The 24,708-nt window shown below is 40.9% G+C and overlaps 1 protein-coding gene across 2 annotated transcripts in view; it reads right to left on the minus strand.

The window, feature by feature from the left end:
* GRAMD4 (GRAM domain containing 4) overlaps positions 1 to 24,708 on the minus strand; it is a 99,049-nt gene that overhangs the window by 17,522 nt on the left and 56,819 nt on the right. For both annotated transcript variants that reach the window (XM_032221757.1, XM_032221758.1), the window contains 8 exons: positions 15,578 to 15,698; positions 11,666 to 11,721; positions 8,800 to 8,932; positions 8,285 to 8,310; positions 6,646 to 6,737; positions 5,341 to 5,432; positions 2,671 to 2,719; positions 217 to 288 (listed from right to left, as the gene is read on the minus strand). In XM_032221757.1, the coding sequence (XP_032077648.1) occupies positions 217 to 288; positions 2,671 to 2,719; positions 5,341 to 5,432; positions 6,646 to 6,737; positions 8,285 to 8,310; positions 8,800 to 8,932; positions 11,666 to 11,721; positions 15,578 to 15,698 (641 nt within the window). The remainder of the gene's footprint in view (positions 1 to 216; positions 289 to 2,670; positions 2,720 to 5,340; positions 5,433 to 6,645; positions 6,738 to 8,284; positions 8,311 to 8,799; positions 8,933 to 11,665; positions 11,722 to 15,577; positions 15,699 to 24,708) is intronic.

The following is a 24,708-nucleotide window of genomic DNA, read 5'->3' on the forward strand; positions in this document are numbered from 1 at the left end:
TAGGATCGAACCCACAGCCTCCTGATTGAAAACTTAAGACCACCGCACCACTCTTCTGCTATTTTCCAAATGAGGTGGGAAAATCAAGTATGACTAATCCAAGCTGCCTTCCATAAACGTTCTAGCCCAGAGTAGGCTATTCTCTCCAAGCATCATTTCTCAAGTGCAGATTTCCCACTTGCGACTGTGAAATGGAGATGCCAAATGTTTTCATACCTGTGCTTTTTGTGCCACATCCAGAACAAGCTGGAACTTTTCTGACACCGTTAAGTCTTCTTTGGGAGGTTCCTAAAACAGTAAGTATAACTTGTCATCAAACTATGATGTGTGTGGCTTTAAACTTAAAAGAAAGGAAAAAATACTCTCCAATAATGTTGTGATTTGTTTTAACTATAATTTACCAAAACAAAGCAGATGCATAAACTGCCCTTTAAAACGAGCCAGCTTGTCTCTGTTTAAACTATGATTATTTTAATAAGAAACAAAAGCATCCAATATATTTGTCAAAGCTATCCCCTAAGACAGAGAGAGGGGAGAATAAGATCCCTAGGCTTACCAAGTATTATTCGTTCATATAATCATACATATTTCATAGTGACAACCAGATCCGGCTTTTGTAAATATATGCTGGATTGTAGCCAATGTGGTTTTTTTTAATCACTAGATTGAACACAGCTGGTGGACAACATTCACTTTTCTGGTCGAGGTACCAAAGTCTGCGCTAGAAAGCTTGGAGAATTTGGACCACAATCCATAGCCCAGATTCAAAGAGATAAAACAGTAGCAAAAGAATTGGAGATGGACTGTTTCACATATTTTGCAGACTTTAATCCAATCCAGATGTTTTGTCCACTATGATGACATGGATCAGGCTTTTCCTTAATGTTAAAAATTGATGCATTGTCTGGCACGGCAACTAGAGTATTTGAAGGACAGTTTGGTGCCTGATGAACTAAACTCACCCTACTACCCTGTTTCCCCGAAAATAAGAAAATAAGCCCTAGCAAGATTTTTTCAGGATGCTCGTAATATAAGCCCTACCCCTAAATAAGTCCCAGTTAAGATTGTCAGCCAGATGGGTGCATTTAGTACTGTATTTCCCCAAAAATAAGTCCTAACCAGAAAATAAGCCCTAATGCATCTTTTGGAGCAAATATTAATATAAGACCCAGTCTTATTTTTGGGGAAACACGGTATGAACACATAATAAACTACTAAAATACATAATGCAGATTTAACATTTAGCAAGTCTTCTACTAGGGCAGACTTTATACATTTATTTTACATGTATCTTATTAAATCTTATGCAGACCAGTAGACACTTTGTTCTGGCCAACATAATGTGCTTTTTTTATAAAGCTTATGACCTCAATGAAGTAGCTGACCTCAAAAAGAAATAACTAGACATACTCTGACACAGTCAAATTATTTTAGGTCATTGTTCAGAATTTCATATATATAAGATTCCAGATATTTCAACATATAAGTTATATATTCTTCATTTCTTCTTTAACTAAACATGGTCTTTTATACAATATTTTTTAAAATTACAAAACATATGAAGTCACAATATGATTAGCTGAGTTGATTAAAATTATCAGAGTAGAAAATGCCTTATAGATATCTAGTACAGGTAGTCCTCAACTTACAATCCAATGTTTAGTGGCCACCCTGAAGTTATAACAGCACTGAAAAAACTGACTTACAACCAGTCCTCACACTTACGAACTGTGGTGGCGCAATGGTTAAAAGGCGCTATTGCAGGCTAACTCTGCCCACGTCCAGGAGTTTGATCCTGACTAATCAAAGGTTGACTTCCATCCTTCCAAGGTTGGTATAATGAGGAGCCTGATTGTTGGGGAAAATATTCTGACTCTGTAAATTAAATTGCTCTGAGAGTGCTGCAAAGCACTGTGAAGTGCTTTATAAGACTAAGTGTGATTGCTAATACAACCATAGCCGTATCCCCATGGGAATCTGATCAAAATCTGGGTGATTGGCATGTCTTGGGATCATGTAAGTCCCTTTGTGACCTTTTTCAGCTGGCTTCCAATAAGAAAGCCAATGGGGGAAGTTGGATGTGTTTAACGATGTGATTTATTTAAAAACTGCAGTAATCTGCTTAATAACCATGGAGAAAAGGTCATAAAACTGGGCACAACTCACTTAACAGCTGCTTTGATTTGCAATGGAAATTTTGGTCACAATTGCCATTGTAATTTGAGGACTACCTGTGTAAATTTAAAACTTATCAAAACATTCATATAAACTAGGGATGTCAAACTTAATGCCTGTGGCCCGCATCTGGCCCGCCATGTGGTCAGATCTGGCCCATGGAGCCGTCCTGAAAAATGTAAGGGACCGGCCCGTGTCACTTCTGCCTGATCTACCAAATGGGAACAGGAAACATTGGGCCCGCATTGCTTCAGCCCGGCCTACCCAATGCAAAGAGGAAACATCGGGCCAGCTTGGCTTCGGCCTAGTCTAGCCAGTGTGAAGAGGAAACATGCCAGCAGTTTGGGGAATGGTGTCAAGCTGGCCATGCCCTCCCAGTTGGCCACACCCACCCACTCAGCCATGCCCCAGCCCTGATGCGACCCTCAATGAAATTGAGTTTGACACCTCTGATATAAACATTTCAAAAGTTATCTCAACATCACTTGGACTTACAATAGGCTCAGAAACGTCAGGCACAATGCTCCACTGTATCCTCCACCCTCTAAAAAAAGGGGGGATTTGCATTAAACAGGAACACTGGTTTTTTATGCGGCTTCATAACAATGAAACAGGAGAAATCCTTTTAAAAAGCAACTCATGAAGACAACAGAAGATATCTTTTCAAATGTTAAAAATGTTCTTTAATATAGTCCTGACATCCATCTTAAAGGGATCTTGTAGTCCTAAATGTTGAATAGACTACAGTAAATTGATTAATAAAATGCATAGCTAAGATTTTTTTTTAAAGAAATAACTAGGTTTTTACAACAATGTTCTTGCATGTAAAGTATTGATTCTATGTAGATTATTTGACTATGCAATTGGGATTTATCATCATGCTAATTTTGATCAATAAAATAGTCCATCACAGTATAAAAATACAGTTAATAAATATTTATATTTCAACTTTCCTAAAAGCATGAAATTGAATACATTTATTGTGTAAAGGGATCTCCATAAATACAAGTGGAAATGGGACCATATTTCACAGTATATCCTTTCTGGAAAGCCACATGAATCTGTCAATCAGTTCCTGATTACAATGATCTCTTCTCACATTAGCTATTCTCAATGTGTGACTGTTTGCTATAAAAACAATGGCAGCAATTTTGCAGGCAATAAATCTGAATAGACTGTACACAATGGGACACACTTGCTGACTGAGTTTAAGCCATTCCATTACAAGAAATGCAGGGCCAGTAGAAGTAATAATATTATGAATAAATTTGGCACATGAAAATATGATGAAGAAGAAAGATTAGGGAAGGATTTACTAACATGCCCACAATTCAAATTCTATGATTTCCTGTTTACTTTCTCCTCTTACTATAATTTGTAAAAAAGCTACAATTGTGCTGAATTTCATATTCCCCAAACATCTGAAAGGCAATTTAACTTATTTGTCTCCTTCTCATTTAAAGGTAACATAGAGGGTGAAAGAGAAATCACATTTTGTTTGCAAGGATAATCAAAATGTGATGATAAGTATGCACAGTGCATTACAGTTGTCGTAATAGTGTAGAAGTAAAATAAAATCCTGGATGAAACTAAGACCAAAACCAATTTATTTAATCTATGTAATAGAGAACATGTCAGTTTCTTACTATTTTGAAAGGGTTGGGAGTTCCTGAGTTTTGGAACCGCCCTTGAAAGAAGATATTAAGTAACATATTTCTGTTATGGAGGAAATTTATAACTACTATAGGTAAACACGCCCTCAAGGCAATACTTCAGTTAACTAGATGGGACATGTATGCGGTTTGGTTGGCAACAGTTTGAAAGACTAGCCCTCACCAACCAAAAACCAGCTTGGCTAAACATAATCCAGCAGTCAGGACATCCAGTCAGAAGCCCAGTCAGTCCTGCTCAGTTGCCTGGGGTCTGCATAGTAGGCTACCTTGATTCTGATTATGCCAACCACGGTTTCTGGAGAAACATTAGGAATTTTGTTCCCTAGTTCACAGTCACTAAATCCTGAAGACCAACCAGATGGTAATAGCCAGGGGTTGGCGTCAAAAATTTCAGCAACAGGTTCTCTGCCCGGTTGCTGGGTGGACGTGGCCTAGTTGGCCTCCAGCACCACGGCGGGAGGGGGGTGTTTTTGTCTTCCCCAGGCTCCGGATGCTTTCCTCGAGCCTCTAGGATGGCAAAAACTGCCTACCCTGGGCCCCGAAGGCCCTCCAGAGGCTGGAAATGGGCCAGTTTCTGGCTTCCAGGAGGCCCGTTTTTCCCCCTCCCCAAGTTTCCGCGCAGGCGCTGCACTTACCTCACATCCAAAACAGGCCACATGGAGACTCCTGGGAGGGAAGGATGGGACCAGCCAGGGGTGAGATTTGGAGGTTCTCTGAACCGGCCATAATGTTAGCTATGGGTTCTCCTGAACCTGGGCAAAACCGTAGCAGCTCATTCCTGCTAATAGCTTACTAGCACTTTCTTCCAAGGAGTTTCTTATCTCCCCAGTCTAGCTAACAAACCTGGGATTTTCCTGGTGGTCTCTCACCCACGTATGAATTAAGCCCAACACAGTTTAGCTTCTCAGCCCAGACATGGTTGCCTAGGTGGAACAGGCAATTCATCTCAGACAACTTGCCGACAATTCTACGTGGCAATGTACTCAACTCGATAAATGTTATCTGCCACGGTTTTTTGACATTATTTCCATTAACAAAAATGGAAATAATGGTGAAGAAACAGAAGCAGGTAACATTTATCGCATTGAGTTGTTCCACATGGAGTTGGCTATGGCAAAATGGCTGCACCTGGTTGACTCAGCAAGATAGCTGTGGCAAGTTGGAGTGTGGTGAGATGGCCACAGTGAGTTAGCCATGGTGAGTTGTCCTAGACCCTTTGCCAGATGCTGCCATCCACTAAGACAGTCAAAAAGATGGAAACCAGATATTTCCATGTATAGTACATTTTTTTTAAAGCACAAGACTGGAATTTCCTATTTTGTTACTAATTTTTAAATGAACTGCATTAAATAGGCAGAGAATAAAAAAATACATTATTTATTGATTTATTTAGACAAGCTCATACACCACTTTAAATTGCATAAATTCTAGCAGTATATACTCCAGAATTTGAGGCATACCTATTATTGACAACATATTAAAGAGTGATTACCTGGCTATGAGGTAATTTAGTGACAACCTCAAAATAGCTAAAAATAAGAACATAGGAATGGCCCAGCCATGCCATACAGCATTCATGTAGATCTAAAAAAAAAAAAAGAACAAATAAACCGCATGTTATCTTTACATGTAATCATTATGTTAAAACATATTATCAGAATGGATAGGAAACTTTCATTGCCTTGAATTAGATATTAATCACATTATTGCCACTCTGTACATTTAAAAGAAGGATTCCTAATGTCATATATTTCTTAAATTTCTATCCAGTCTTTGTTCAGAAGCTCATGGCAGCATATATGCAGTATCTTTTTAGGCATGGTTGCAGTTTTCTTAAAAGTAAAAAGAACCATACAATATTTATTTGTATGATTGTTCGTTAGTTTAACAAATTTTGGATGCTTGGCAACTGATCCATATTTACGACAGTTGCAGTGTCCCAGGGTCATGCGATCACCTTTTGTGACCTTCTGACAAGCAAAGTCAATGGGGAAGCCAGATTCACTTAACAACTGTGGCAAGAAAAGTCATAAAATGGATCAAAACTCACTTAACAAATGTCTCATTTAGCAACAAGAATTTTGGGATCGATTGTGGTCATAAGTCAAGGACTACCTGTATTCTATAAATAACTATTACCTACAGGTGAAAATACCAAACATACCTCAGCTTGATTTTTTTTTAAACTGCAGATGTTCTGAGCTTTCCAATTAAAATCCTCAACATAGCCAGATCACTTAGCAACCATTTGAGGTTATGATGACACACACACCCCCCAATGACTTGGGCCTGATTTTGAAGGTATGATGGATTAACCACCTCCCTTTCATTTTGGGCACCTGGCAATTGGCACACCTTTATGGCTGTTTGCAATGTCCCATGGTTATGTAACAATTTTTCTAGGTTCTTTTGCAAGTTTCTGGCATTTAATTCCAGTTTCTGGTAAGAAAATGCCAATTGGGTAAAATGGCTCTGCTCAACAACTGCCGTGTTTGCCTAATAACCACATTTTGTTAAAAATAACAAAAAATCTGGTCCAGTCCTCGACTTGCAATGCCTTGTAGCTGTAATTTTGGGCTCAGTTACAGTCATAAGTTAAGAACCATGTCAATGCCCTGAGTGTAGCAGATCACACTGATACTAAGCCACATTTTCAAAGAAATGATGAACAATTGCAAATATTGGGTAGAATTGTTAGTGATTTTCATCACATTCTTTTCTGTAACAAAATTTAAATAACAAAATATTATTCTGGCAGTCAAATTGTGCGTTGCTCAACTAAGAAAGAACAACTTACAATAAAGGCAATAGCAGAAGTGTAGACAGAAAACCAGTCAGATAAGGCAGAAAGATTCTTCACAAAATTTGTAACAGGTTTGGCACCTCTCTCTAGGCAGAACAAAAAAATACAGACACAACTTTTAACTACTTACAGGTACAATGGAAAATGGCACAAGAAAAACACACAAAGACTGAAAGTAGAGACAGTTAAGTTTTTAAAATCAAATCAATGTCATTCAGAATATTCTTCCAGATAATTGTAGCCATTCATTTATATGATCTTTGTATCCAAAAACTCATCTTACTTCATATTTAAAGCTCTATATGAGTTTTGGAAAGTCCAGATGCTAGAAACTGAATAATTGACTGATTTACAACACTTGATTTACTAAACTACAAACTACTATAGTACAAAACAGCTTCCAATGAAACAGAGAAATGATAAAAGGGCTTTGCTCATTACAATCTACTTAATCCATAAAAATTGCTTCTTGGAGTTCATAACTATGAGCATGTTCATCTGAACCAGAGGTGGGATTAATTTACCTTCTCTACCAGTTCGTAAATGTGAGCACATGCCACGTCTGTGCATGCACAGTGCTCGTACATTACGTTGGGGTAGGTGGGCGGAACCTCCCACAGCTGCCACTACTGGTTTGCCCAAACTGGAGAGAACTGGCTGAATACCACCTCTGGTCTAAACCTATCCCCAAATCATTCTCATATTGGAAGCATCCTAAAACAAATTTAGGAGCTTCATCACTGGAAGCTTTCAAGAAGAAAATGTCAGAAATGGTGTATGGTCTGCTTGGGTGGGGTGTTCAACTAGATGACCTCTAAGGTCCCTTCCAATTTTGTTAATCTGTATCTAATTTGTTTGCTTGTTCTGTGACATACATATCATATTTTTCGGAGTATAAGACGCACCATAGTATAAGACGCACTAACGTTTTGAAGAGGCTTTTTTTTTTTAAAGGGTTTTGCACTCTGCAAACCTCCCAAAAACGGCCCATTTTTTGTGAAATGGGCCTGGTTTTTGTAAAAAAAAATTGCATGCATAGCTTTTAGGAGGCTTATAGAATACTCCCAGGGGCTGGGGGGGAGGGCAAAACTGAACAAAAAACGGCCCATTTTTCACTCATGTCTGCCTTTCCCAGCCCCCAGGAGCTCTCTGAAAGCTTTCTACAGGTTCTACACAGCTATTTTGGTGAAGGGAGCAGGGCTTCAGGAGGCAAAAAATGCTGTATTCAGTGTATAAGATGCACCCAGATTTTCAGCCTTTTTTGAGGGAAAGAGGTGCATCTTATACTCCGAAAAACATGGTAGCTCTCCTTATTTCCCCCCTGTAAAACTCTATCGGATAAACTTATTTAGAGACAGAATACTAGCCCAAAGTCTAAAACGTGGTAGCCTAAAACCTGGCTTTCCCTGCTAGTAATCCTTAACCACTATACTACACTGCTTCTCTTAGTAATAGGGACAGCAACAGAATGTACAAAATCCATCATTTGCTTGCAGTGCATATTCTAGATCTAGCCAATCTCCATTCTCACACTCAGAATGAACAAAATCTACTGAAATGTCACTCATCTGCATTTGGTATGTCAGCCTTTTACAAATATATATAAACAATATAAGCATGGTTAAATACTTACTTAATCTTCTCATATTTTCTGTTAGCCTGAAAGTAAAGAATAAACATTTATAGAAGCCCCTTTTAAAATTAATGCATTTCTGTTTGCTATTAGTACATCTAACTCAGACTTGATTCTATGCATATGTCTTTAAAGAAAAGATAGAAAATTTCCGCAAGTTCAGAATTAGATTAAAAGTATGGAATAGTAATACACACTGTTGCTGATCACAGAAACACAAAGACACACTCTTGTATACACACACACACACACACATAAACAAATAAGAAACAAAGAGAAATGCATTTTGACAAAACTTAGTAGTTTTAAAATTCCATTTTAGTATAAATCAAAAATAAAAGTAATATTTAAGAATTATAAGACATAAAATATAGAATATAAGCCAATATCAAATTATGATAGAATTAAGAAACCTTTAATTGGTGCTACACTGTTTGTTACTTATGTACATTGATCCAAGAGAGTTTTACATTTATTGATTTTACATAAGAAAATAGCTTTCCAACATAATTTACCGTCTAGCACTGAGCGGCTCTTCGGTTTCTACTGTGTTTTCTTCTGGCTGAAATCTAAAGTCTTCAATATATTCTCCAAACTTATCATAAATCCATTTCTGAACTCTTGAACACACCATGTGGCTGCGTTTATCTAATGATAAAACCACATCGCATATTTAAGTGACTTCCAAAACAATCAGTTCAAAACTACTTACAGAATTATTCTGAAGCACAACCAGAAATCCTGAAGATGGCAGGATAATTAATATTAAAAGAATCTATTGCTCTATAACTCGCGATGGCGAACCTATGGCATGTGCCAGAAGTGGCACGCAGCACCCTCTCTGTGGGCATGCATGCTGTAGCCCCAGTTCAGCTCTGCCACGCATGCACACGCCTCCCACCTGGTCTTCAGGTCTCTTCTGTGCATGTGCAGGGTATGGGGCGTGTGGGAGAGTGCACACGAGTGGGGTGCATGTGGGGGCGCATCCCATGGGTGTGTGCGGGGGGGCGTGCATATACATGGGGTAGAGCATATGGAGGGAGGCACACGAGTGGGCTGATGCATGGGGCGGGCGTATGCACAGGGGGCAAATGCCCAGGGCCACACATGCATTGCATTTTGAGGGTTTGGGCACATGCATTCGTGCATGCACGCACGCTTTGGGCCCTTGATCTGGAAAAAGGTTAGCCATCACTGCTTTATAACATTCAGGAAACTAAATGTGTTCATTGACAAAACGGCTCGCCAGAAATTCTCATATTGGAATCATGTTCCATCCATGTCTGAATGCACTGAATCCCCGGTACCCAAAAAGTTGTGGGCTGATGCTCTAAAGATAGAGAATTTTACATAAAAGGTCATAGAAACAAGAGTTTCAGTTGTGGCTCATTTAAGTAACCAGGTGTTACAAGTGAGAATTTAATACAATACTAAATAAAACAGCTTTGCAGAAGAGCTCATATGCATGAATGAGAACTCCCATAAATATTATTATTTCAAGTCCTCTGTTTCAAGAAACACTACATGCATTCATCCACAAAGCAACCAATTATGAATTTAACTGCTTCTGAAAATTTATATTTATTCATGTGTTTTACAAAGAGAACTTGTTAGGTTAAATGTAAACTGTTTATTTTGGTTTTATTTTGTAATATATTTATTTTGAGGCAACAAAGGACGCCGTCACCCACATGGTGCAATCCCCATCTTCCGATAAGGTAACAGCCCTTCCCATGACAGACAAGATCAATTTCAGCAAAGAAAGTTCTGCCTTATTTGTAGGATTCTTGGAGAATAGGCCCTATCCACAAGGTAGATTTTGGTAAAGCTTGATTGACATAAATCAGTGTACCCATTTTCTCTGCTTTCCTTTTGCAGTGGGAAGGCCTTTACAATTGCCAATCTGATAATTTCCAGATGTTACAGAACTTACATTCCACCATCCTCAAACATGTTGATAGTTGTGAGTCCATTTTTAATATACTCTCATATGATGCGAGGGTGAGGATGTGAGGGTATATTTTTAATATACCCTCACATCCTGAACATATATTGTTTCCACTTCTACCCTCAAAACGACGCTGTAGGGCACTTCACATCAGAGCAACCAGACACTAAGGACAGTTTTTCCCGGATGCCATCACTCTGCTTAACAACTACCATATTTTTCGGAGTATAAGACACACCTTTTTCCTCAAAAAAGAAGCTGAAAATCTGGGTGCATCTTATACATCGAATACAGCATTTTTTGCCTCCCGAAGTCCCGCCCCTTCACCAAAATGGCCGTGCATAGCCTTATGGAGCCTTTCAGAGAGCTCCTGGGGGCTGGAGAGGGCAGAAATGAGCAAAAAATGAACCATTTTTGCTTCCCCCCCCCAGCCCCCAGCAGCACTCTATAAGCCTCCATAAGGCTATGCATGCAATTTTTTGACAAAAAAGGGCCCGTTTTCACAAAAAATGGTTTTTTTGCTCGTTTTTGGCCCCTCACCCCCCAGGAGCACTCTGCAACCTCCTCCAAGGCTATTCATGCCTTTTCTTTAAAAAAAATGGGACTGTTTTTGCAAAAAACGGGCTGTTTTGGGGAGGTTTGCAGAGTGCAAAAACTTTTTCCTTTCGGAAAGCTCTTTAGTTAGGGTGATTGATGAGAATTACATTGATCAAGTGCTGTGCCAGCAGAAACCAATTCCCACAACACTATTCTAATTTACTAAGAATGTATTACTATTCTTCTTCTCTTCCTTCCTAATATCTATCTCTTCCCACTTATAACTATAACCATGTTGCTTGTATCTTTCAATTTATATTGCTTTTATTTGTTTCCTAGTATGATTTGATAGCTTATTAGTAACTTCGACTATCACTAAGTGTTGTATCTTATGATTCTTGATGAATGTTTTTTATTCTCCTTATGTACACTGGAAGCATATGCATCAAAGACAAAATTCCTTGTGTGTCCAATCACACTTGGCCAATAAAGAATTCTATTCTATTATTCTATTTAATGAGTATCGCCAAGGAGAATATGTTATACGTGGGAAGACATAGACTTTTATACTAGAAAAAAAATCGTTTCTCTCTTTCCCATGTTCTGCTGGGAATAATTATTTCTTACTCCAACAAAGAGTACCCTTTCAGCCCGTCCCAAATGCTCATGATGGAAGGATAGACTTAAACTGGACAATTACTCAGTTGTCCATGGGACAGAGGACACAATGGCTGATTTAACTAGCTCTCAGCCTCCTTATTTTTTTCTATGCTGAGCTAAGAATATGGATTAGTTGAGTTCCTCTTTATTCTTTTCAAATAAATAAATAAATAAATATATCAAATTTAAATGTAACTGATCCGGTTTAGACTTTTATAAAAAAGGAGCCAACATACCTGTTCCATTCTGTGCTTTGGGAGGCTGCTGAGTAGACGGAGGTGATTCGTCTGCTCTAAATCAAATTAAGAAAACAAGTGCAATTTAGAATACATTCATTGAACAAAACCAAAGAAAACAAAATGTCAATATTTCAAAGGAAGAGAGAGAAGACTCTTAGAATTTCCACAACAAAGATGAATGAAAGCAGCTGCGTTGAACAGCCAAGCTGGGACAACCGGTAAGACTTTTAAGCCAATGGCTGCTTTCCAATTTGAGAGATCTGCTTCATTTATGCCAACATGCTCTGTTGCGAATGCCTCTTTTCAACAATTTCTACATTTACCACCTATCAAAAGTACTAGTTTTTAAAATGTATTTATATATCTAATTTGTGTATCCTACCCATGTCACAACCAAATGACTCTGGGCAGTATACAAATTAAAACAATAACCATCTAAAACCATTATCTTTAATAATTTTTTTAAAAGTGTAAGAACTATAAAAACAGAATTAAAACAAAGAATAATAGGAGAAAGGACGTCAATAATAATGGTGTTCTGACCTAGGCTTCCTGACATAGTAAAAAGCAAACACTTAGCCCCCAAAACCCTATTTTTATTTCAAAGGCTGTAAATTATGTTCATTCACAGCCCGTATTGAGTCACAAATAGTTTGTAAAAAGTCCGACAGAAGTCTGCCACAGTCCTTCCAGATAAGGCTGATAAGCACCCACCTTTATCTCCTTGAAACGCTGCGAAAGATCTAACTGGGAATTAGCTTTGCAAGACCACACAGAGCACAGAGTCAAAACGGAGCTTCAGAATATAAACCGACCAGAACGAACCAAGTAGCTTCCTGCAAAGGCCCATGTGCCTTTGCTCCTCCTTTACGTCTTATAGGAGGAGCCACTCCTCCAAGCCTTACTTCCAAGTCGCCCCTTTTGTCTTAACTGTTTTTGCCTTCTGGCAGCTCTGCACATGCGCACACTGGGAACAGGGTCCCTTTTCCTCTGCCTTGCTGATGTCTGACTCTGGAGGCTCTGGAGGCAACACATAACTCCCAGATGGCCCTGGCTTCCTCTCTGCCTCCGATGCAGAGCCCTTGTCCAAACTCCAAGACTGGCCCATGTTCCTCCCCAACCTCCTCACTGTCCTACTCTGCTGCCAGCTCTGCAGGCTGACGGCGGACCACAACAAATGGAGTCACCTCACTAGCGTTCCTGTCTGAATTTAATTCTGTTTTCTGAAAGAGGGAAAGACTAAAATGCTCAGGTGCATCTAAGGCACCAGGCTCATGATCATACATGCCTTGTTCATCTTCTGAATGAATTATTGCAATGTGTTCTATATGGAGGTGCCCTTGAAGAACACCTGGAAGCTCCAACTGATCCAGATTCCCACACTGCACGCAGGGAGTTATGGGCAGCACATCGCAACATTCTTGTGTTATATTACTGCTCTGTGAGCTGTGGCATCTCCTAATATACTTCTGGGTGCAACTGAAACCACTGGTTGTCACAGATATAACCCTTCTTAGCATGGTGCCGCCATATCTGCCCAGCTGATTCCACCCATCCCATTAGGTCTGGCAACGAGATGCATACTGCACGTCCCATTAATTAAAGCAGGGCTGTCAAACTCAAGGCCCGGGAGCCAGATCTGGCCCTCGGGGTGCTTAGATCTGGCCCTCGGGGTGCTTAGATCTGGCCCTCGGGGTGCTTAGATCTGGCCCTCGGGGTGCTTAGATCTGGCCCTCGGGGTGCTTAGATCTGGCCCGCAGGGCTGACCTGGGAACAACAAAGGACCAGCCCGTGGTGCCTCAGCCAGCAAAAATGGAGCATGTGGCCCTCCCAAGCTCCGTTTTCACTGGCAAAGGGTTGTAGGAAGCTGGCGCAGCCCAAAACGGAGCTCGGGAGCCCATTTCTGCTGGCAGAATGCTCGGGCCACCACAGGCGCCTCCGACACAAGTGACGTCGAGCTGGCCATGCCCATCCTGGCCAAACACAACCTTGATGTGGCCCACAATGAAATCAAGTTTGACACCCCTGAATTAAAGGATGTCACCTTACTAAAAAAACCCAAAAGTGGGCCTTTTCTGCTCTAGCATCTGTTCTTTGGAGCTCCACATCCCCTGAGATTAGATTGGTCCTGAACAAGCTGGATTTACAAAGTCAACCCCAACTCTTTAAAGACTCAGGCAGGTGGGTAAGGAGGAGTTAGAGCCTGTTTTCGGGATTGGGTTTTAATTTTTGTGGTCAGTATAAATTTTGTACATTGGGTGGTTTTGTTACTACTTTGTATGTATCTTTTTGTCACCCACAGTCATTATATCAAGATGGGCGTTTTTAGACCAAAAATAAATGAACCTTCACTGTTTCACTCTTCTAAGTTTATGATACAATTGTGTACCAGTCTTTGCAGGTTTGTCCTGGAAAGATGCAACGCGGAAAATGTAATTATCCTATCCTCTTCAAATAAACATTTGAGTGAATGCAATATGCCTGTAATGAGATACCATCTTCTTTGAAATCATGCATATAAGTGAATGTTTTAATCAGGGAGGCACTCGAGAAAGACACTTGATTGCATTAGTGATTAATGATATTAAAATATATGAGCTGAAATACCTTAGGAGCAATGCCAATGAAGGAAAGTATTTGTAGCTGAGGGTTGAAATGAGAGGTACTTGGTACTCTCTGAGCTTGCTTGTCTTTTTTTGGTTTTTTTTGGCAGACGTTTCATTACCCAAACTAGGTAACATCATCAGTGCTAGTCACTGTCACTATCTTCTAAAGTGTTGGCAATTCCCCCCAGCTTGGTGCAGTCTGCAAATTTCATGACTTCCCCCTCTACCCTCTCATCCAAATAATTTATGAATATGTTGAAGAGCACTGGGCCCAAGAAAGAACCTTCAGATACCCCACAATGTTGATTTAGTTCCATTGTGGACTACATACCATATTTTTTGGAGTAAAAGACGCACTGGAGTAAAAGACACACTGGAGTATAAGACGCACCAGGATTTTGAAGAGGCAATTTTTTAAGTTTTTGCACTCTGCAGACCTTCCAAAATGCCCCATTTTTCAGGAAAACGGGCCCTTTTTTGTCAAAAAAAAAGGGGGGGGGGGCATGCATAGCCTTTAGGAGACTTCCAGAGTGCTCCTGGGGGTGGGGGGGGCAAAAACAAGCAAAAAAACAGCGTGGTTTTTGCTCATTTGTGCCCTCCCCAGCCACCAGGAGCATTTTGGAAGTCTCCTAAAGGCTATGCATGGCCATTTTTGCAAAGTGGGCTGGATTTCAGGATGCCAAAAATGCTGTATTCAGTGTATAAGACGCACCCAGATTTTCAGCCTCTTTTTTGAGGGAAAAGGGTACATCTTTTATTCCGAAAAATACGGTAATAAATGTGGTCACATAGGAAATAACAAACACACACAATTATAGACCCCAATTTGCCAGCGAGGCACCGCTAGCATTAATTATGCTTTGTTGTGTGATAAAACGTGCTTGCAGCTTGTAAACTACAAGAAGTGACAGAATGTAATTTATACCAGACAAATGGATGATCAGACCATTTCAAATCATTTAGACACTTGTTCCCTTGGCAAAATGATTCCCAGAGGCAGATGCTATTTTACTGCAATCCTTATGCATGCTTATAGAAAAGCCGCTAAAATGCATGCTATTGTATTATTTAGTATTTCTTTTCTATATTTCCATGCTAGAAAAAAGATAGAGTGGGAAGGGGTGGAAGGGGATTAGAGAAGACAAATTTCTTGCATTCATATCCCACTTTTTGAAATAAAATATCTTACAATGCAACATACAAAAATAAGAGGGTAGATACAAACAGGTATTGTCTTCAGGAATAGACTTTTCTCTTTTAAAACTCAAATTAAAGTCTACCTTGCAGACATATTCTTCCTTACCTTGCTTTTAGAATTTCGCTGACTTTTTGTTCCAGTTCTATCCTTCTCAAGCGTTCTTTTTCTAACTCTTGCTTAAGCGTTTCAGCATTGGTTTCTTCTCTCAGCTTTCTTAGCTCCTCCTCTGTTAAAAAGAGGAGAAAAATAATGCAGGTATTATGTTTTCTCATTATAGACTTACCTGTGAAGGTTTTGTGCCACTCTAAACAATCAAAACATCAGGAAGCTCACAATTTCCCCATAGAATACCATATTTTTCGGAGTATAAGGTGCACCAGAGTATAAGACGTACCAAGGTTTTGAAGAGGCAAATTAAAAAAAAAAAAACATTTTTGCACTCTGCAGACCTCCTGAAAACGGGCCCGTTTTTTTTAAGGGCATGGATAGCCTTTAAGAGGCTTGTAAAGTGCTCCTGCAGGGTGGAGTGGGGGGCAAAAATGAGCAAAAAATGGCAAGTTTTTTGCAAAAACAGGCCCAAAAACGGGCCCATTTTTTGCTCATTTCTGCCCTCCTCAGCCCCCAGGAGCTCTCTGAAAGCCTCCATAAGGCTATGCACGGCCACTTTGGTGAAGGAGGCAGGGTTTTGGGAGGCAAAAAATGCTGTATTCAGTGTATAAGACGCACCCAGATTTTCAGCCTCTTTTTTGAGGGAAAAAGGTGTGTCTTATACGGTAGTTAAAATCTTTTCCTTTTAAAAATCACAATATATCTTAACAAAATAAATCACACAGCAGGAATCCTCACCCACTACACCTGTGGATCTACAACGTTCTGAAATTATTGTTTAATCACACAGACAATATTGCTTTACATGTATTGCTACATAATCCAGATCACCTACCCATGTTTTTCATCAATTCCAGTACACCAGGCTGCCTCCTTGGATTACAACATGAGTAAAAGTACACCTAGGTTGTCATTTTAACAACCTACCCAACTCTTGGGTGATTGTCTTCTTAACGAAACCCAAAATTCAGGGTTAAATTATTTGCTTTGCTTCCAGAAGGATTAGTCTCTGTCCTCTTCAGGAAATGAATGAATCAATAAAGGCATAACAGGAAGTGAAAGGAGATCTATGTAATATTCTGGATTATTGTTGTCAATCAACACAAGTCAATATGGGGTGAGAGGTATTAACAATGTGTCATTCATATGGAGAGTAAAGTAACTGCTGAAACTATGCATCAGGTCACTAGTACTGCTGAATTATTAATGGCGGTGCTGTATTTAACAACAGAAGGTGAAAGTACTGGGATCTGAATGAAACAGGTAACTTGGAGTTCCATGAATAGAAAGATAGCTCATACACTCCTAAAGCTTAGTTTACACTGAAGACACTACACATAACGTCAATAAGCTGATCCACTGTATTCAGGTTTTAAAGGCAGGCTGGCTGGATTACAGTTACCTACTGCAGAGTAGCCATTGTTTTTGTGCCAAAAGGGATCATCTATAGCTTTTTGTAACCTGGGCTGCCAACCTTAAAGCCTGGGGAAATGTCATGTAACTATCATGTAAATATTTAGGCATTAAACAAATTTGTAAGGCCACCATTTCTAAAGCCTTGTTGTTTTAGTTGCTAAGTTGTGTCTGACCCATTGAGACACCATAGGCAACGTCCTTCCAGGACTTTCTGTCCTCTACCATCCTCTGGAGTCTATTCAAGCTCACGCCTACTGCTTCAGTGACTCCATCCAGCCACCTCATTCTCTGTTGTCCCATTCTTCTTTTGCCCTCAATCTTTCCCAGCATGAGGCTCTTCTCCAGTGAGTCCTTCCTTCTCAGTAGGTGGCCAAAGTATTTGATTTTCATCTTCAGGATCTGGCCTTCTAAAGAGCAGTCAGGGTTGATCTCCTCTAGGACTGACCGGTTTGATCGCCTTATAGTCCAAGGGACTCGCAGGTGTCTTCTCCAGCATCATAGTTCAAAGGCCTCAATTCTTTGTCGCTCAGCCTTATGGTCCAACTTTCACATCCATACATTGCAACTGGGAAAACCATAGCCTTGGCTATATGGACTTTTGTTGGCAGGGTGATGTCTCTGCTTTTTAGTATGCTGTCTAGATTTGCCATTGAAAGGCCTACCGCAATATGAATATTGTTCCACAGGATTGGTGCCAAAACAGAGAAGTCTCCCTTCATCAAATAAAAATTGTTTTAAGGAATGGGATTCGGGGTGTGCCAATTCTGTTGGATCATACTGTTGGATGGGTGGATACTATGAGAGACAGACAGTCATTTCCCCGATACAGGTAGTCCTCTATTTACAACCACAATTGAGCCCACAATTTATGTTGCTAAGTAAGAAATTTGTTAAGTGAGTTTTGCCACATTTTACAACTTTTCTTGCCACATTTGTTAAGTCAATCACTGCAGTGGTTAAATTAGTAACACCGTTGTTAAGTGAATCTGGCTTCCCCATTGACTTTGCTTGTTAGAAGGTCGCAAAAGGGGATCCCGTGATCCTGGGACACTGCAACTGTCGTAAATATGAACCAGGTATAAGTGTGAAAAAGTGGTCATACGTCACTTTTTTCAGTGCCGTTGTAACTTCGAAGGGTCGCTAAGTGAACTGTGGTAAGTTGAGGACTACCTGCAGTCAGGCCCTTGTAATATTAGCATTACAAGAAAAGCCTCCAGGCAGAATTGTTTTATCTCAGTGTGATAGATTAGGAATATGATACTTTCCATGTGCAATCGGTATCTTCTGGTTTCATAAGAAAGGTTGAACATGTTTTAATCAATAGCTGATATTAGATCAAGAAAACCTGACATGAGACTAACTATAAAGAAGACATCAATAGTAGGGGTGTCAAACTTCATTTCACTGAGGGCCACATCAGGGTTGTGTTTGACCTCAGAGGGGGGGATGGGCATGGCCAAGATGGGCATGGTCAACTCAACATCACTCATGTCGGAGATCCCTGTGGAGCCCTGAGCGCTATGCCTGTGAAAACGGGCTTCAGAGCTCCGTTTTAGGCTGTGATGGCCTCCTGCAATCCTCTGCCAACGAAAAATGGAGCTTGGGGGTGGGGTGGGGTGCTCCTGAGCTCCATTTTCACTGGCAGGGGCACCATAGGCGGGTTCCTTGGCTGTTTCCAGGCTCTGTGTGCCTTGAGTGTGACACCCCTAATCTATAGGATGCATTCCAGAATTATTGGGTGTAGTCTAAGAAGTGGAACATATAAATAAAATCTATTTAAAAAGCACAATTGCAGTACATAAGCAGTTACCACATCATTTACTCCCTTCTATGTTAAAAAAAAAAAAAGTAGCTCGCCCTGAGTTTCAAATGACAGTGTGGCATCAGAATGAAGATCTTAGAACTAATATATGCCTGGGATGATTCAGAAATAGCTTGAACTAGTTTCTGCCATTAACCACCTGCGTTTTATAAGCTTAGTAGCTGAGCAAACAATTCTTAAAAGGTCATTAAAATAACACGAAGGCAAAGGGACAAAGATACTTTTCATTAAGCACAGCTTGTGCAATCCACTGGCCTGTGATTTTCTACATCTCCGACGTAGTAAAAGCACAATTTGTAAACAGGTCGGCAGTCTAAGATAATTTAGAAACGTACTATGGAGCGCAGAGGGATCCTCTCTAAAGCTTCAGTAAAAGCAGTTCATTATTGAGGCGTGAATTGTCCTTTTAGCAAGAAGTCTTAATCAGATGCTACTCAGATATTCATTTGTTCTGCAGGAGAATCGGGGGAAAGACATTTGGCAACAAAAAAGTACTGGCTTGCAATGGATTTCAGATTGCGGATATCATCAAGGATGAGTATTCTGGTGCAGTTTTATTCTTTCCATAGATGAGGATGGAATTGGGACGTACAGAGGCCAAAAACGGGCATGTGGAGGCCAAAAACTGGGTGCATGGAGGCACAAAATGGGGTGCACAGAGGCCGAAAACGGGGCACGCAGAGACTAAAAACAGCCGAAGGGTGTTGGCAGGTGGGTGGATGGGTCTTTGGCAATAAGACGCATAGACGTTTCCACCCACTTTTGGGAGACAAAAAAAGTGTGTCTTATGGAGCGAAAAATACGATAAATAAACAGCCTCAGGCCTCTGTCCATCCATCATCCAGCAGAATGACTGTCTGAAGTCACAATGGAACCAAATGTCATGCAGCAAGAAAAACCAACACAAGGAAATATAAGTTTCAAAATAGGTTGGCTGGGGATTGTAAAGAAAAAAAAATCTTGGGGAAAAAATCCTCGTTGCCGATGGAAAGCAGCTCAAAATAAGGCTGACCTGTCCATCTAAGCTACCTCCCACTTTCTTCCTCGTCACAGGATGCAGAGAGGAGCAAATGCAGGATTCCCTGGGCTTCCCACAGAATGTATTTCTTTCTTTCTTTCTTTCTTTCTTCCTTCCTTTCCTTCCTTCCTTTTCTCCTTTTCTTTTCCTTCCTTTTACATAACACATCCACCCACTCTACCTAGACACTGACTGATACACACCTACACAGAGGCAATACTTAGTAGACACACCAGTCCTTGAGGAAAAAATGTGCAGTGGTGGGTTGCAGGTGGTGGGTTGCAGGTGGTATGTCCTGGTATAGGCATATTGGTGCCTGCCGGGAGCACTGGGTACCATTCCCGTATGGTGCTCCGGAGGACCCACCCTCCTGCCTGTATCTGAGCTCTTTGGCACTTCCGCAAATGCTCACGGAATATACGGAGCCTGCACGATGCTCCACCAAGCAGCTGGAGCATCACGGAGCTGTCGCGGAACATCACAGAAGGTAAGGACACATGTGTGCATGCTGCACGCGTTCGTGTGGTGGACGCCGTTGCACCATACCAGTTGCACCGGGATCCAGAATCCACCACTGGCACACACTATGTATTGCTTTACTAACACAAATGCATCTATGGTGGTGGCTGATAAACAGGTTAGAATGCTTTCCCTGCCTCGTTATTCTTTCCAACCCAATGGAATTTTGCAAAGAAATTATGTAAGGGAAGCCAGGACTCTGTCAGCAAATAACTCTTTGAATTCTAACACAGCAGGACTAGAAATATGCCAGATTTGATTAGGAGCTATAGAGAAAAAATCTCCCCAATGTATCTCTGTGAATTCCACACATCATGTGGTGCACATTTTTCCAATCTCATTTACCAGCTACATCTATATAAAACTAGGTTCTGTGAAATTGCATTATTTGATGCATGGATCAATACTAAGTTGCAACCTAGAATAAATTTCCAAAGCTAGACCTCAAAATTCCCAGTTCAGGATACAGAAAGACAGAATTGGTTACAAATAGCCCTCAACCACAATCCAAACCAGAATCTCAGTTGCTGAGTGAAGCAGCAGTTAGTCAAGATGTCATGTGACTGTCCACGGGACCGCTTCGCTCAACAACCACAATCCCAGCACTTCGGTTGCAGTCATTAAGCAAACTTGTGGATGGTTAAGCAGGCAATCTTGGCTAAGGAGTGTGGGGTGCCGGGAGGGGTGGGGAATCTGGGGAGATGCTGGTCAGGAGCTGAAAATCCTTCTTGACAAAATCCAGCTTGATTTTCAGCTTGGCCTCCCACTTGCCTGAGGCATCCCATGCTCCTTACTTTATTGTGCTGCCTCTCTGCATGGATTTTGGCTTCCTCTCAACTCGGGGGGAGGGGGGGCTGGATGAAAGTGCTGCCCGCCAAATGATTTCTGCTCCCCTCTGTGCACTAAAGCAGCGGTCACCGACTGGTGGTCCACGAGAAAATTTTGGTGGTCCACAGAAAATTATTTGCATTTTTTATATTGCACTAAATCAGGGATCCTCAAACTATGGCCCTTGGGCCGGTTACATGCAATAAACGTATTGTGTTGCTGCAGAGTCTCCCTTTTTGGGGTCTTTTTGTGTGGGTCGGAGAGGGGCAGAAATTCTGACTTGGGATCCGCTTCAGCCTCCTGGTGCGGGACTTTGGATGAAGGCTGGAGGGAAGTGCCGCTGGTGACAAAGAGCCAGAGGGCCTTGTTCCAGGGGGATTGCATCATGGCCTGGAACTGGCTGACCATCTCAGCCCGCTGAGCCTCCAGATGCCAGTACTTAGCCTTGCACTCCCACAGGTCTTCCCTCTGTTTGGAAAGCCTACGCTCATAGTATTCAGCGAGGTATTCCTGCTGACTCTCCTCATCAGATCCAAGGTGAACTGAGCCAGCTGTTTTGCCAACTCTTTCTCGTGGTGGCTGCTTAGCTCCAACAACTGCTTCCTGTTGGGGCCCTAAGGAGCCCGAGCGGGCAGGCAACGAGTGGCTGGGAGGGGAGGGGTGAGCAGAGGTTAACAAGGCACTCCTTGACATGAGTGACATTGAGTTGGCCACGCCTACCCATTACATGACCACCTAGCCACACCTACCCAGTCAGTCATTAGGCAGATCATATTAGTGGTCCGCGGGATTTAAAATTATGAATTTAGTGGTCCCTGGTGTCTGAAAGTTTGGTGACCCCTGCACTAAAGGAAATTCCTTCACAGGATACAAGAACGAAGCTAAAATCCCCTGCTCCATTTTTGCACCCTACCAAAGGATTTCAGCAGCCCTCAGTAAGCAGCTCTTTCCGCTAGCCACAAAGATGAGAGGGAGCCACTCTAGCAGGCAGCAGTAGCTTGCAACCTTCCCTCCTGGCTTCCCCATTGACTTTCTGGGGAAGCCAGCAGAGAAGATTGCAAATGGTGGTCACATAGGCATGAGACACTTAGGCAATGTGGCATAAGTCCAAACAAATTGCCAAGCACCCAGATCAGGATCCCGTATCCATGAGGTGGTTTCTATGGCTGTCTTACTTCTGGACTGCTGTTAAATGAGCAGTCATAAATTGAAGACTACCTGGAGAAAGGGTTTCGAAGAAAATAATTGTTTAATGTTTGAAACTAGTATGAGCAAGATCCTTGAGCATCAATAGTAAAACCTAGACCTAGATTGGAATGTTAATCTTTTGTGAATTGCAATCTGAAACAATCCATTTTTTTTATTAGTATACAAATTCGATACATACACAAATTATGTACTTGTCTAAACCGTAATATTCAGTTTTGGTTCAAAACGTATTTGAAAGGTATGCTCTATTTTTTTTATTTTTTAAAAAAAGCAATTTTAAACATGAGTTCCATAAAATTATATTGTTCTGAATTTTTTTTTAAAATAAGATTTTAAAAATTGAACACTAGAGGGAACTGAAGATTATAATTAAAGGAAGAGAGCATATAAACTTAACTTACAAGTCTAGAACTGGAGCAAAATATTCTAACATTGGGCATAGTAAAGCATATTTTTTGAAAAATGGACTCAGAAATTAACAGTGTCAATAGAAACATCTGTCTCTATGGAGAAATTGGGTCTAAAAGATGTTATGGAAGGGGAAGAAAAAGATGTTACACTGAACATACAAAAGAAACTGACTGAAACTTACAATAATAATTAAAAGAGCTATCAAAAACATAAACTAAGTTTCCAAGTTTCCAAGTTTAATAAAATTTGTATGCCGCCCACTCCCATTGGGACTCTGGGTGGCTCACAACAAGACAAAAAACATTTAAAATTTAAAAATAGAAAATACAATGTTAAAATTCCACATCATCCATTCCATCTAAGTGGGGCTGGATATCAATCAACAGCCCCAGGCCTGCCAGAACAGCCAGGTCATGACGGCTTTACGGAAGGCCGGGAGAGTGGTAAGGGTCCGGATCTCTGCGGGTAGATCGTTCCACAGGGCCGGCGCAGCAACAGAGAAGGTCCTCCCTCGGGAAGCCACCAGCCGGCATTGTCCGGTTGACGGCACCCGGAGGAGGCCCAACCTGTGCGATCTTGTTGGTCGTTGGGAGTTAAGCGGCAGGAGGTGGTCTTTCTCAACTAAGAGTGTCACGTGGACAATTATCAGATATTTAATTTACAAAAGAGGTTTATAAGAGTTCTGAACAATCTTATGAAAACAGTATAAGTAAAAAAAGTACTATGACATTTGAATGTACCAAGATTGTTGGAAGTAAAAGGAAGGAATATAAAGTTGATTTATTTGGGAAAGAATACAGGATGTAGAATAATAAGAGTTAGAAGAGACCCAGGGAGGGAAGGAAGCCACATGTTCTATTTAGCATACGCAGTGGCTCAGTACTAAGACACTGAGCTTGTCGATCAGAAAGGTTGGCAGTTCGGTGGTTCGAATCCCTAGCATCGCGTAACAGAGTGAGCTCCTGTTACTTGTCCCAGCTTCTGCTAAACTAGCAGTTCAAAAACACGTAAAAATGCAAGTAGAAAAATAGGAATCACCTTTGATGGGAAGGTAACAGCGTCCCGTACACCTTGGCCACATGACCAAGGAGCTGTCTTCGGACAGTGCTGGCTCTTTGGCTTTGAAACAGAGATGAGCACTGCCCCCTAGAGTCAGGAATGACTAGCACTTATGTGCGAGGGGAATCTTTACCTTTATCCTTATTTTGATTAGGCCATGCTGGGTAAAAGCATAATACCATCTTTAGTTTCTAGAGTCCAACAAATTCAAATATTTTGCTAGTAAACAGTTGATGAGCTTCAAGCAGAAGGACACAGTAGAGTACTGTAATTATAACAGCCTTCTAGCTCTGTAGCAGAACTCTAGTTGGTGAGGTGCCAGGCATTAGAGAGCCAATGGAGGTAATGTAGGTCAGCAAAGCCAGATCACTCTATTTGAGATGATTAACTGTCAACTGATCCATTGGAAAGTGACCTCAGCAGAAATTTAAAAAAAACAAAAAACATACAGGATTCAATCTGAACAGAGTGATCTGTAGGACAAGGAACATTAAGAAATGCATGAACCATTTAGAGAGAAAATTCAGATGAGTTGTCAATGTCTGGGAGATGGACAATTCCAAAGAGTATGTGATTTGTTTCCTCTTATCACACACAATGGGGAAACTGAAAAGGGAATTGGGAGATTATTTTATTGAATCCTGTGTTCCCATGCTCAATTTTCTTTACTATATAGTTCAGCATTGAATTGAATTGAATTGAATTGATTAGGTTTCTATGCCGCCCAATCCCGAAGGACTCCGGGCGGCTTACAGAATAAAAAAGAAATTAAAAGAACTTAAAAACAATAGGACACACAAAGTTAAAAAAGAACGCAACAAACACCAATCAGAAGGCCTGCCGGAA

The sequence above is a fragment of the Thamnophis elegans genome, chromosome 7 (genome assembly GCF_009769535.1).
Source record: "Thamnophis elegans isolate rThaEle1 chromosome 7, rThaEle1.pri, whole genome shotgun sequence".
NCBI lineage: Eukaryota > Metazoa > Chordata > Lepidosauria > Squamata > Colubridae > Thamnophis > Thamnophis elegans.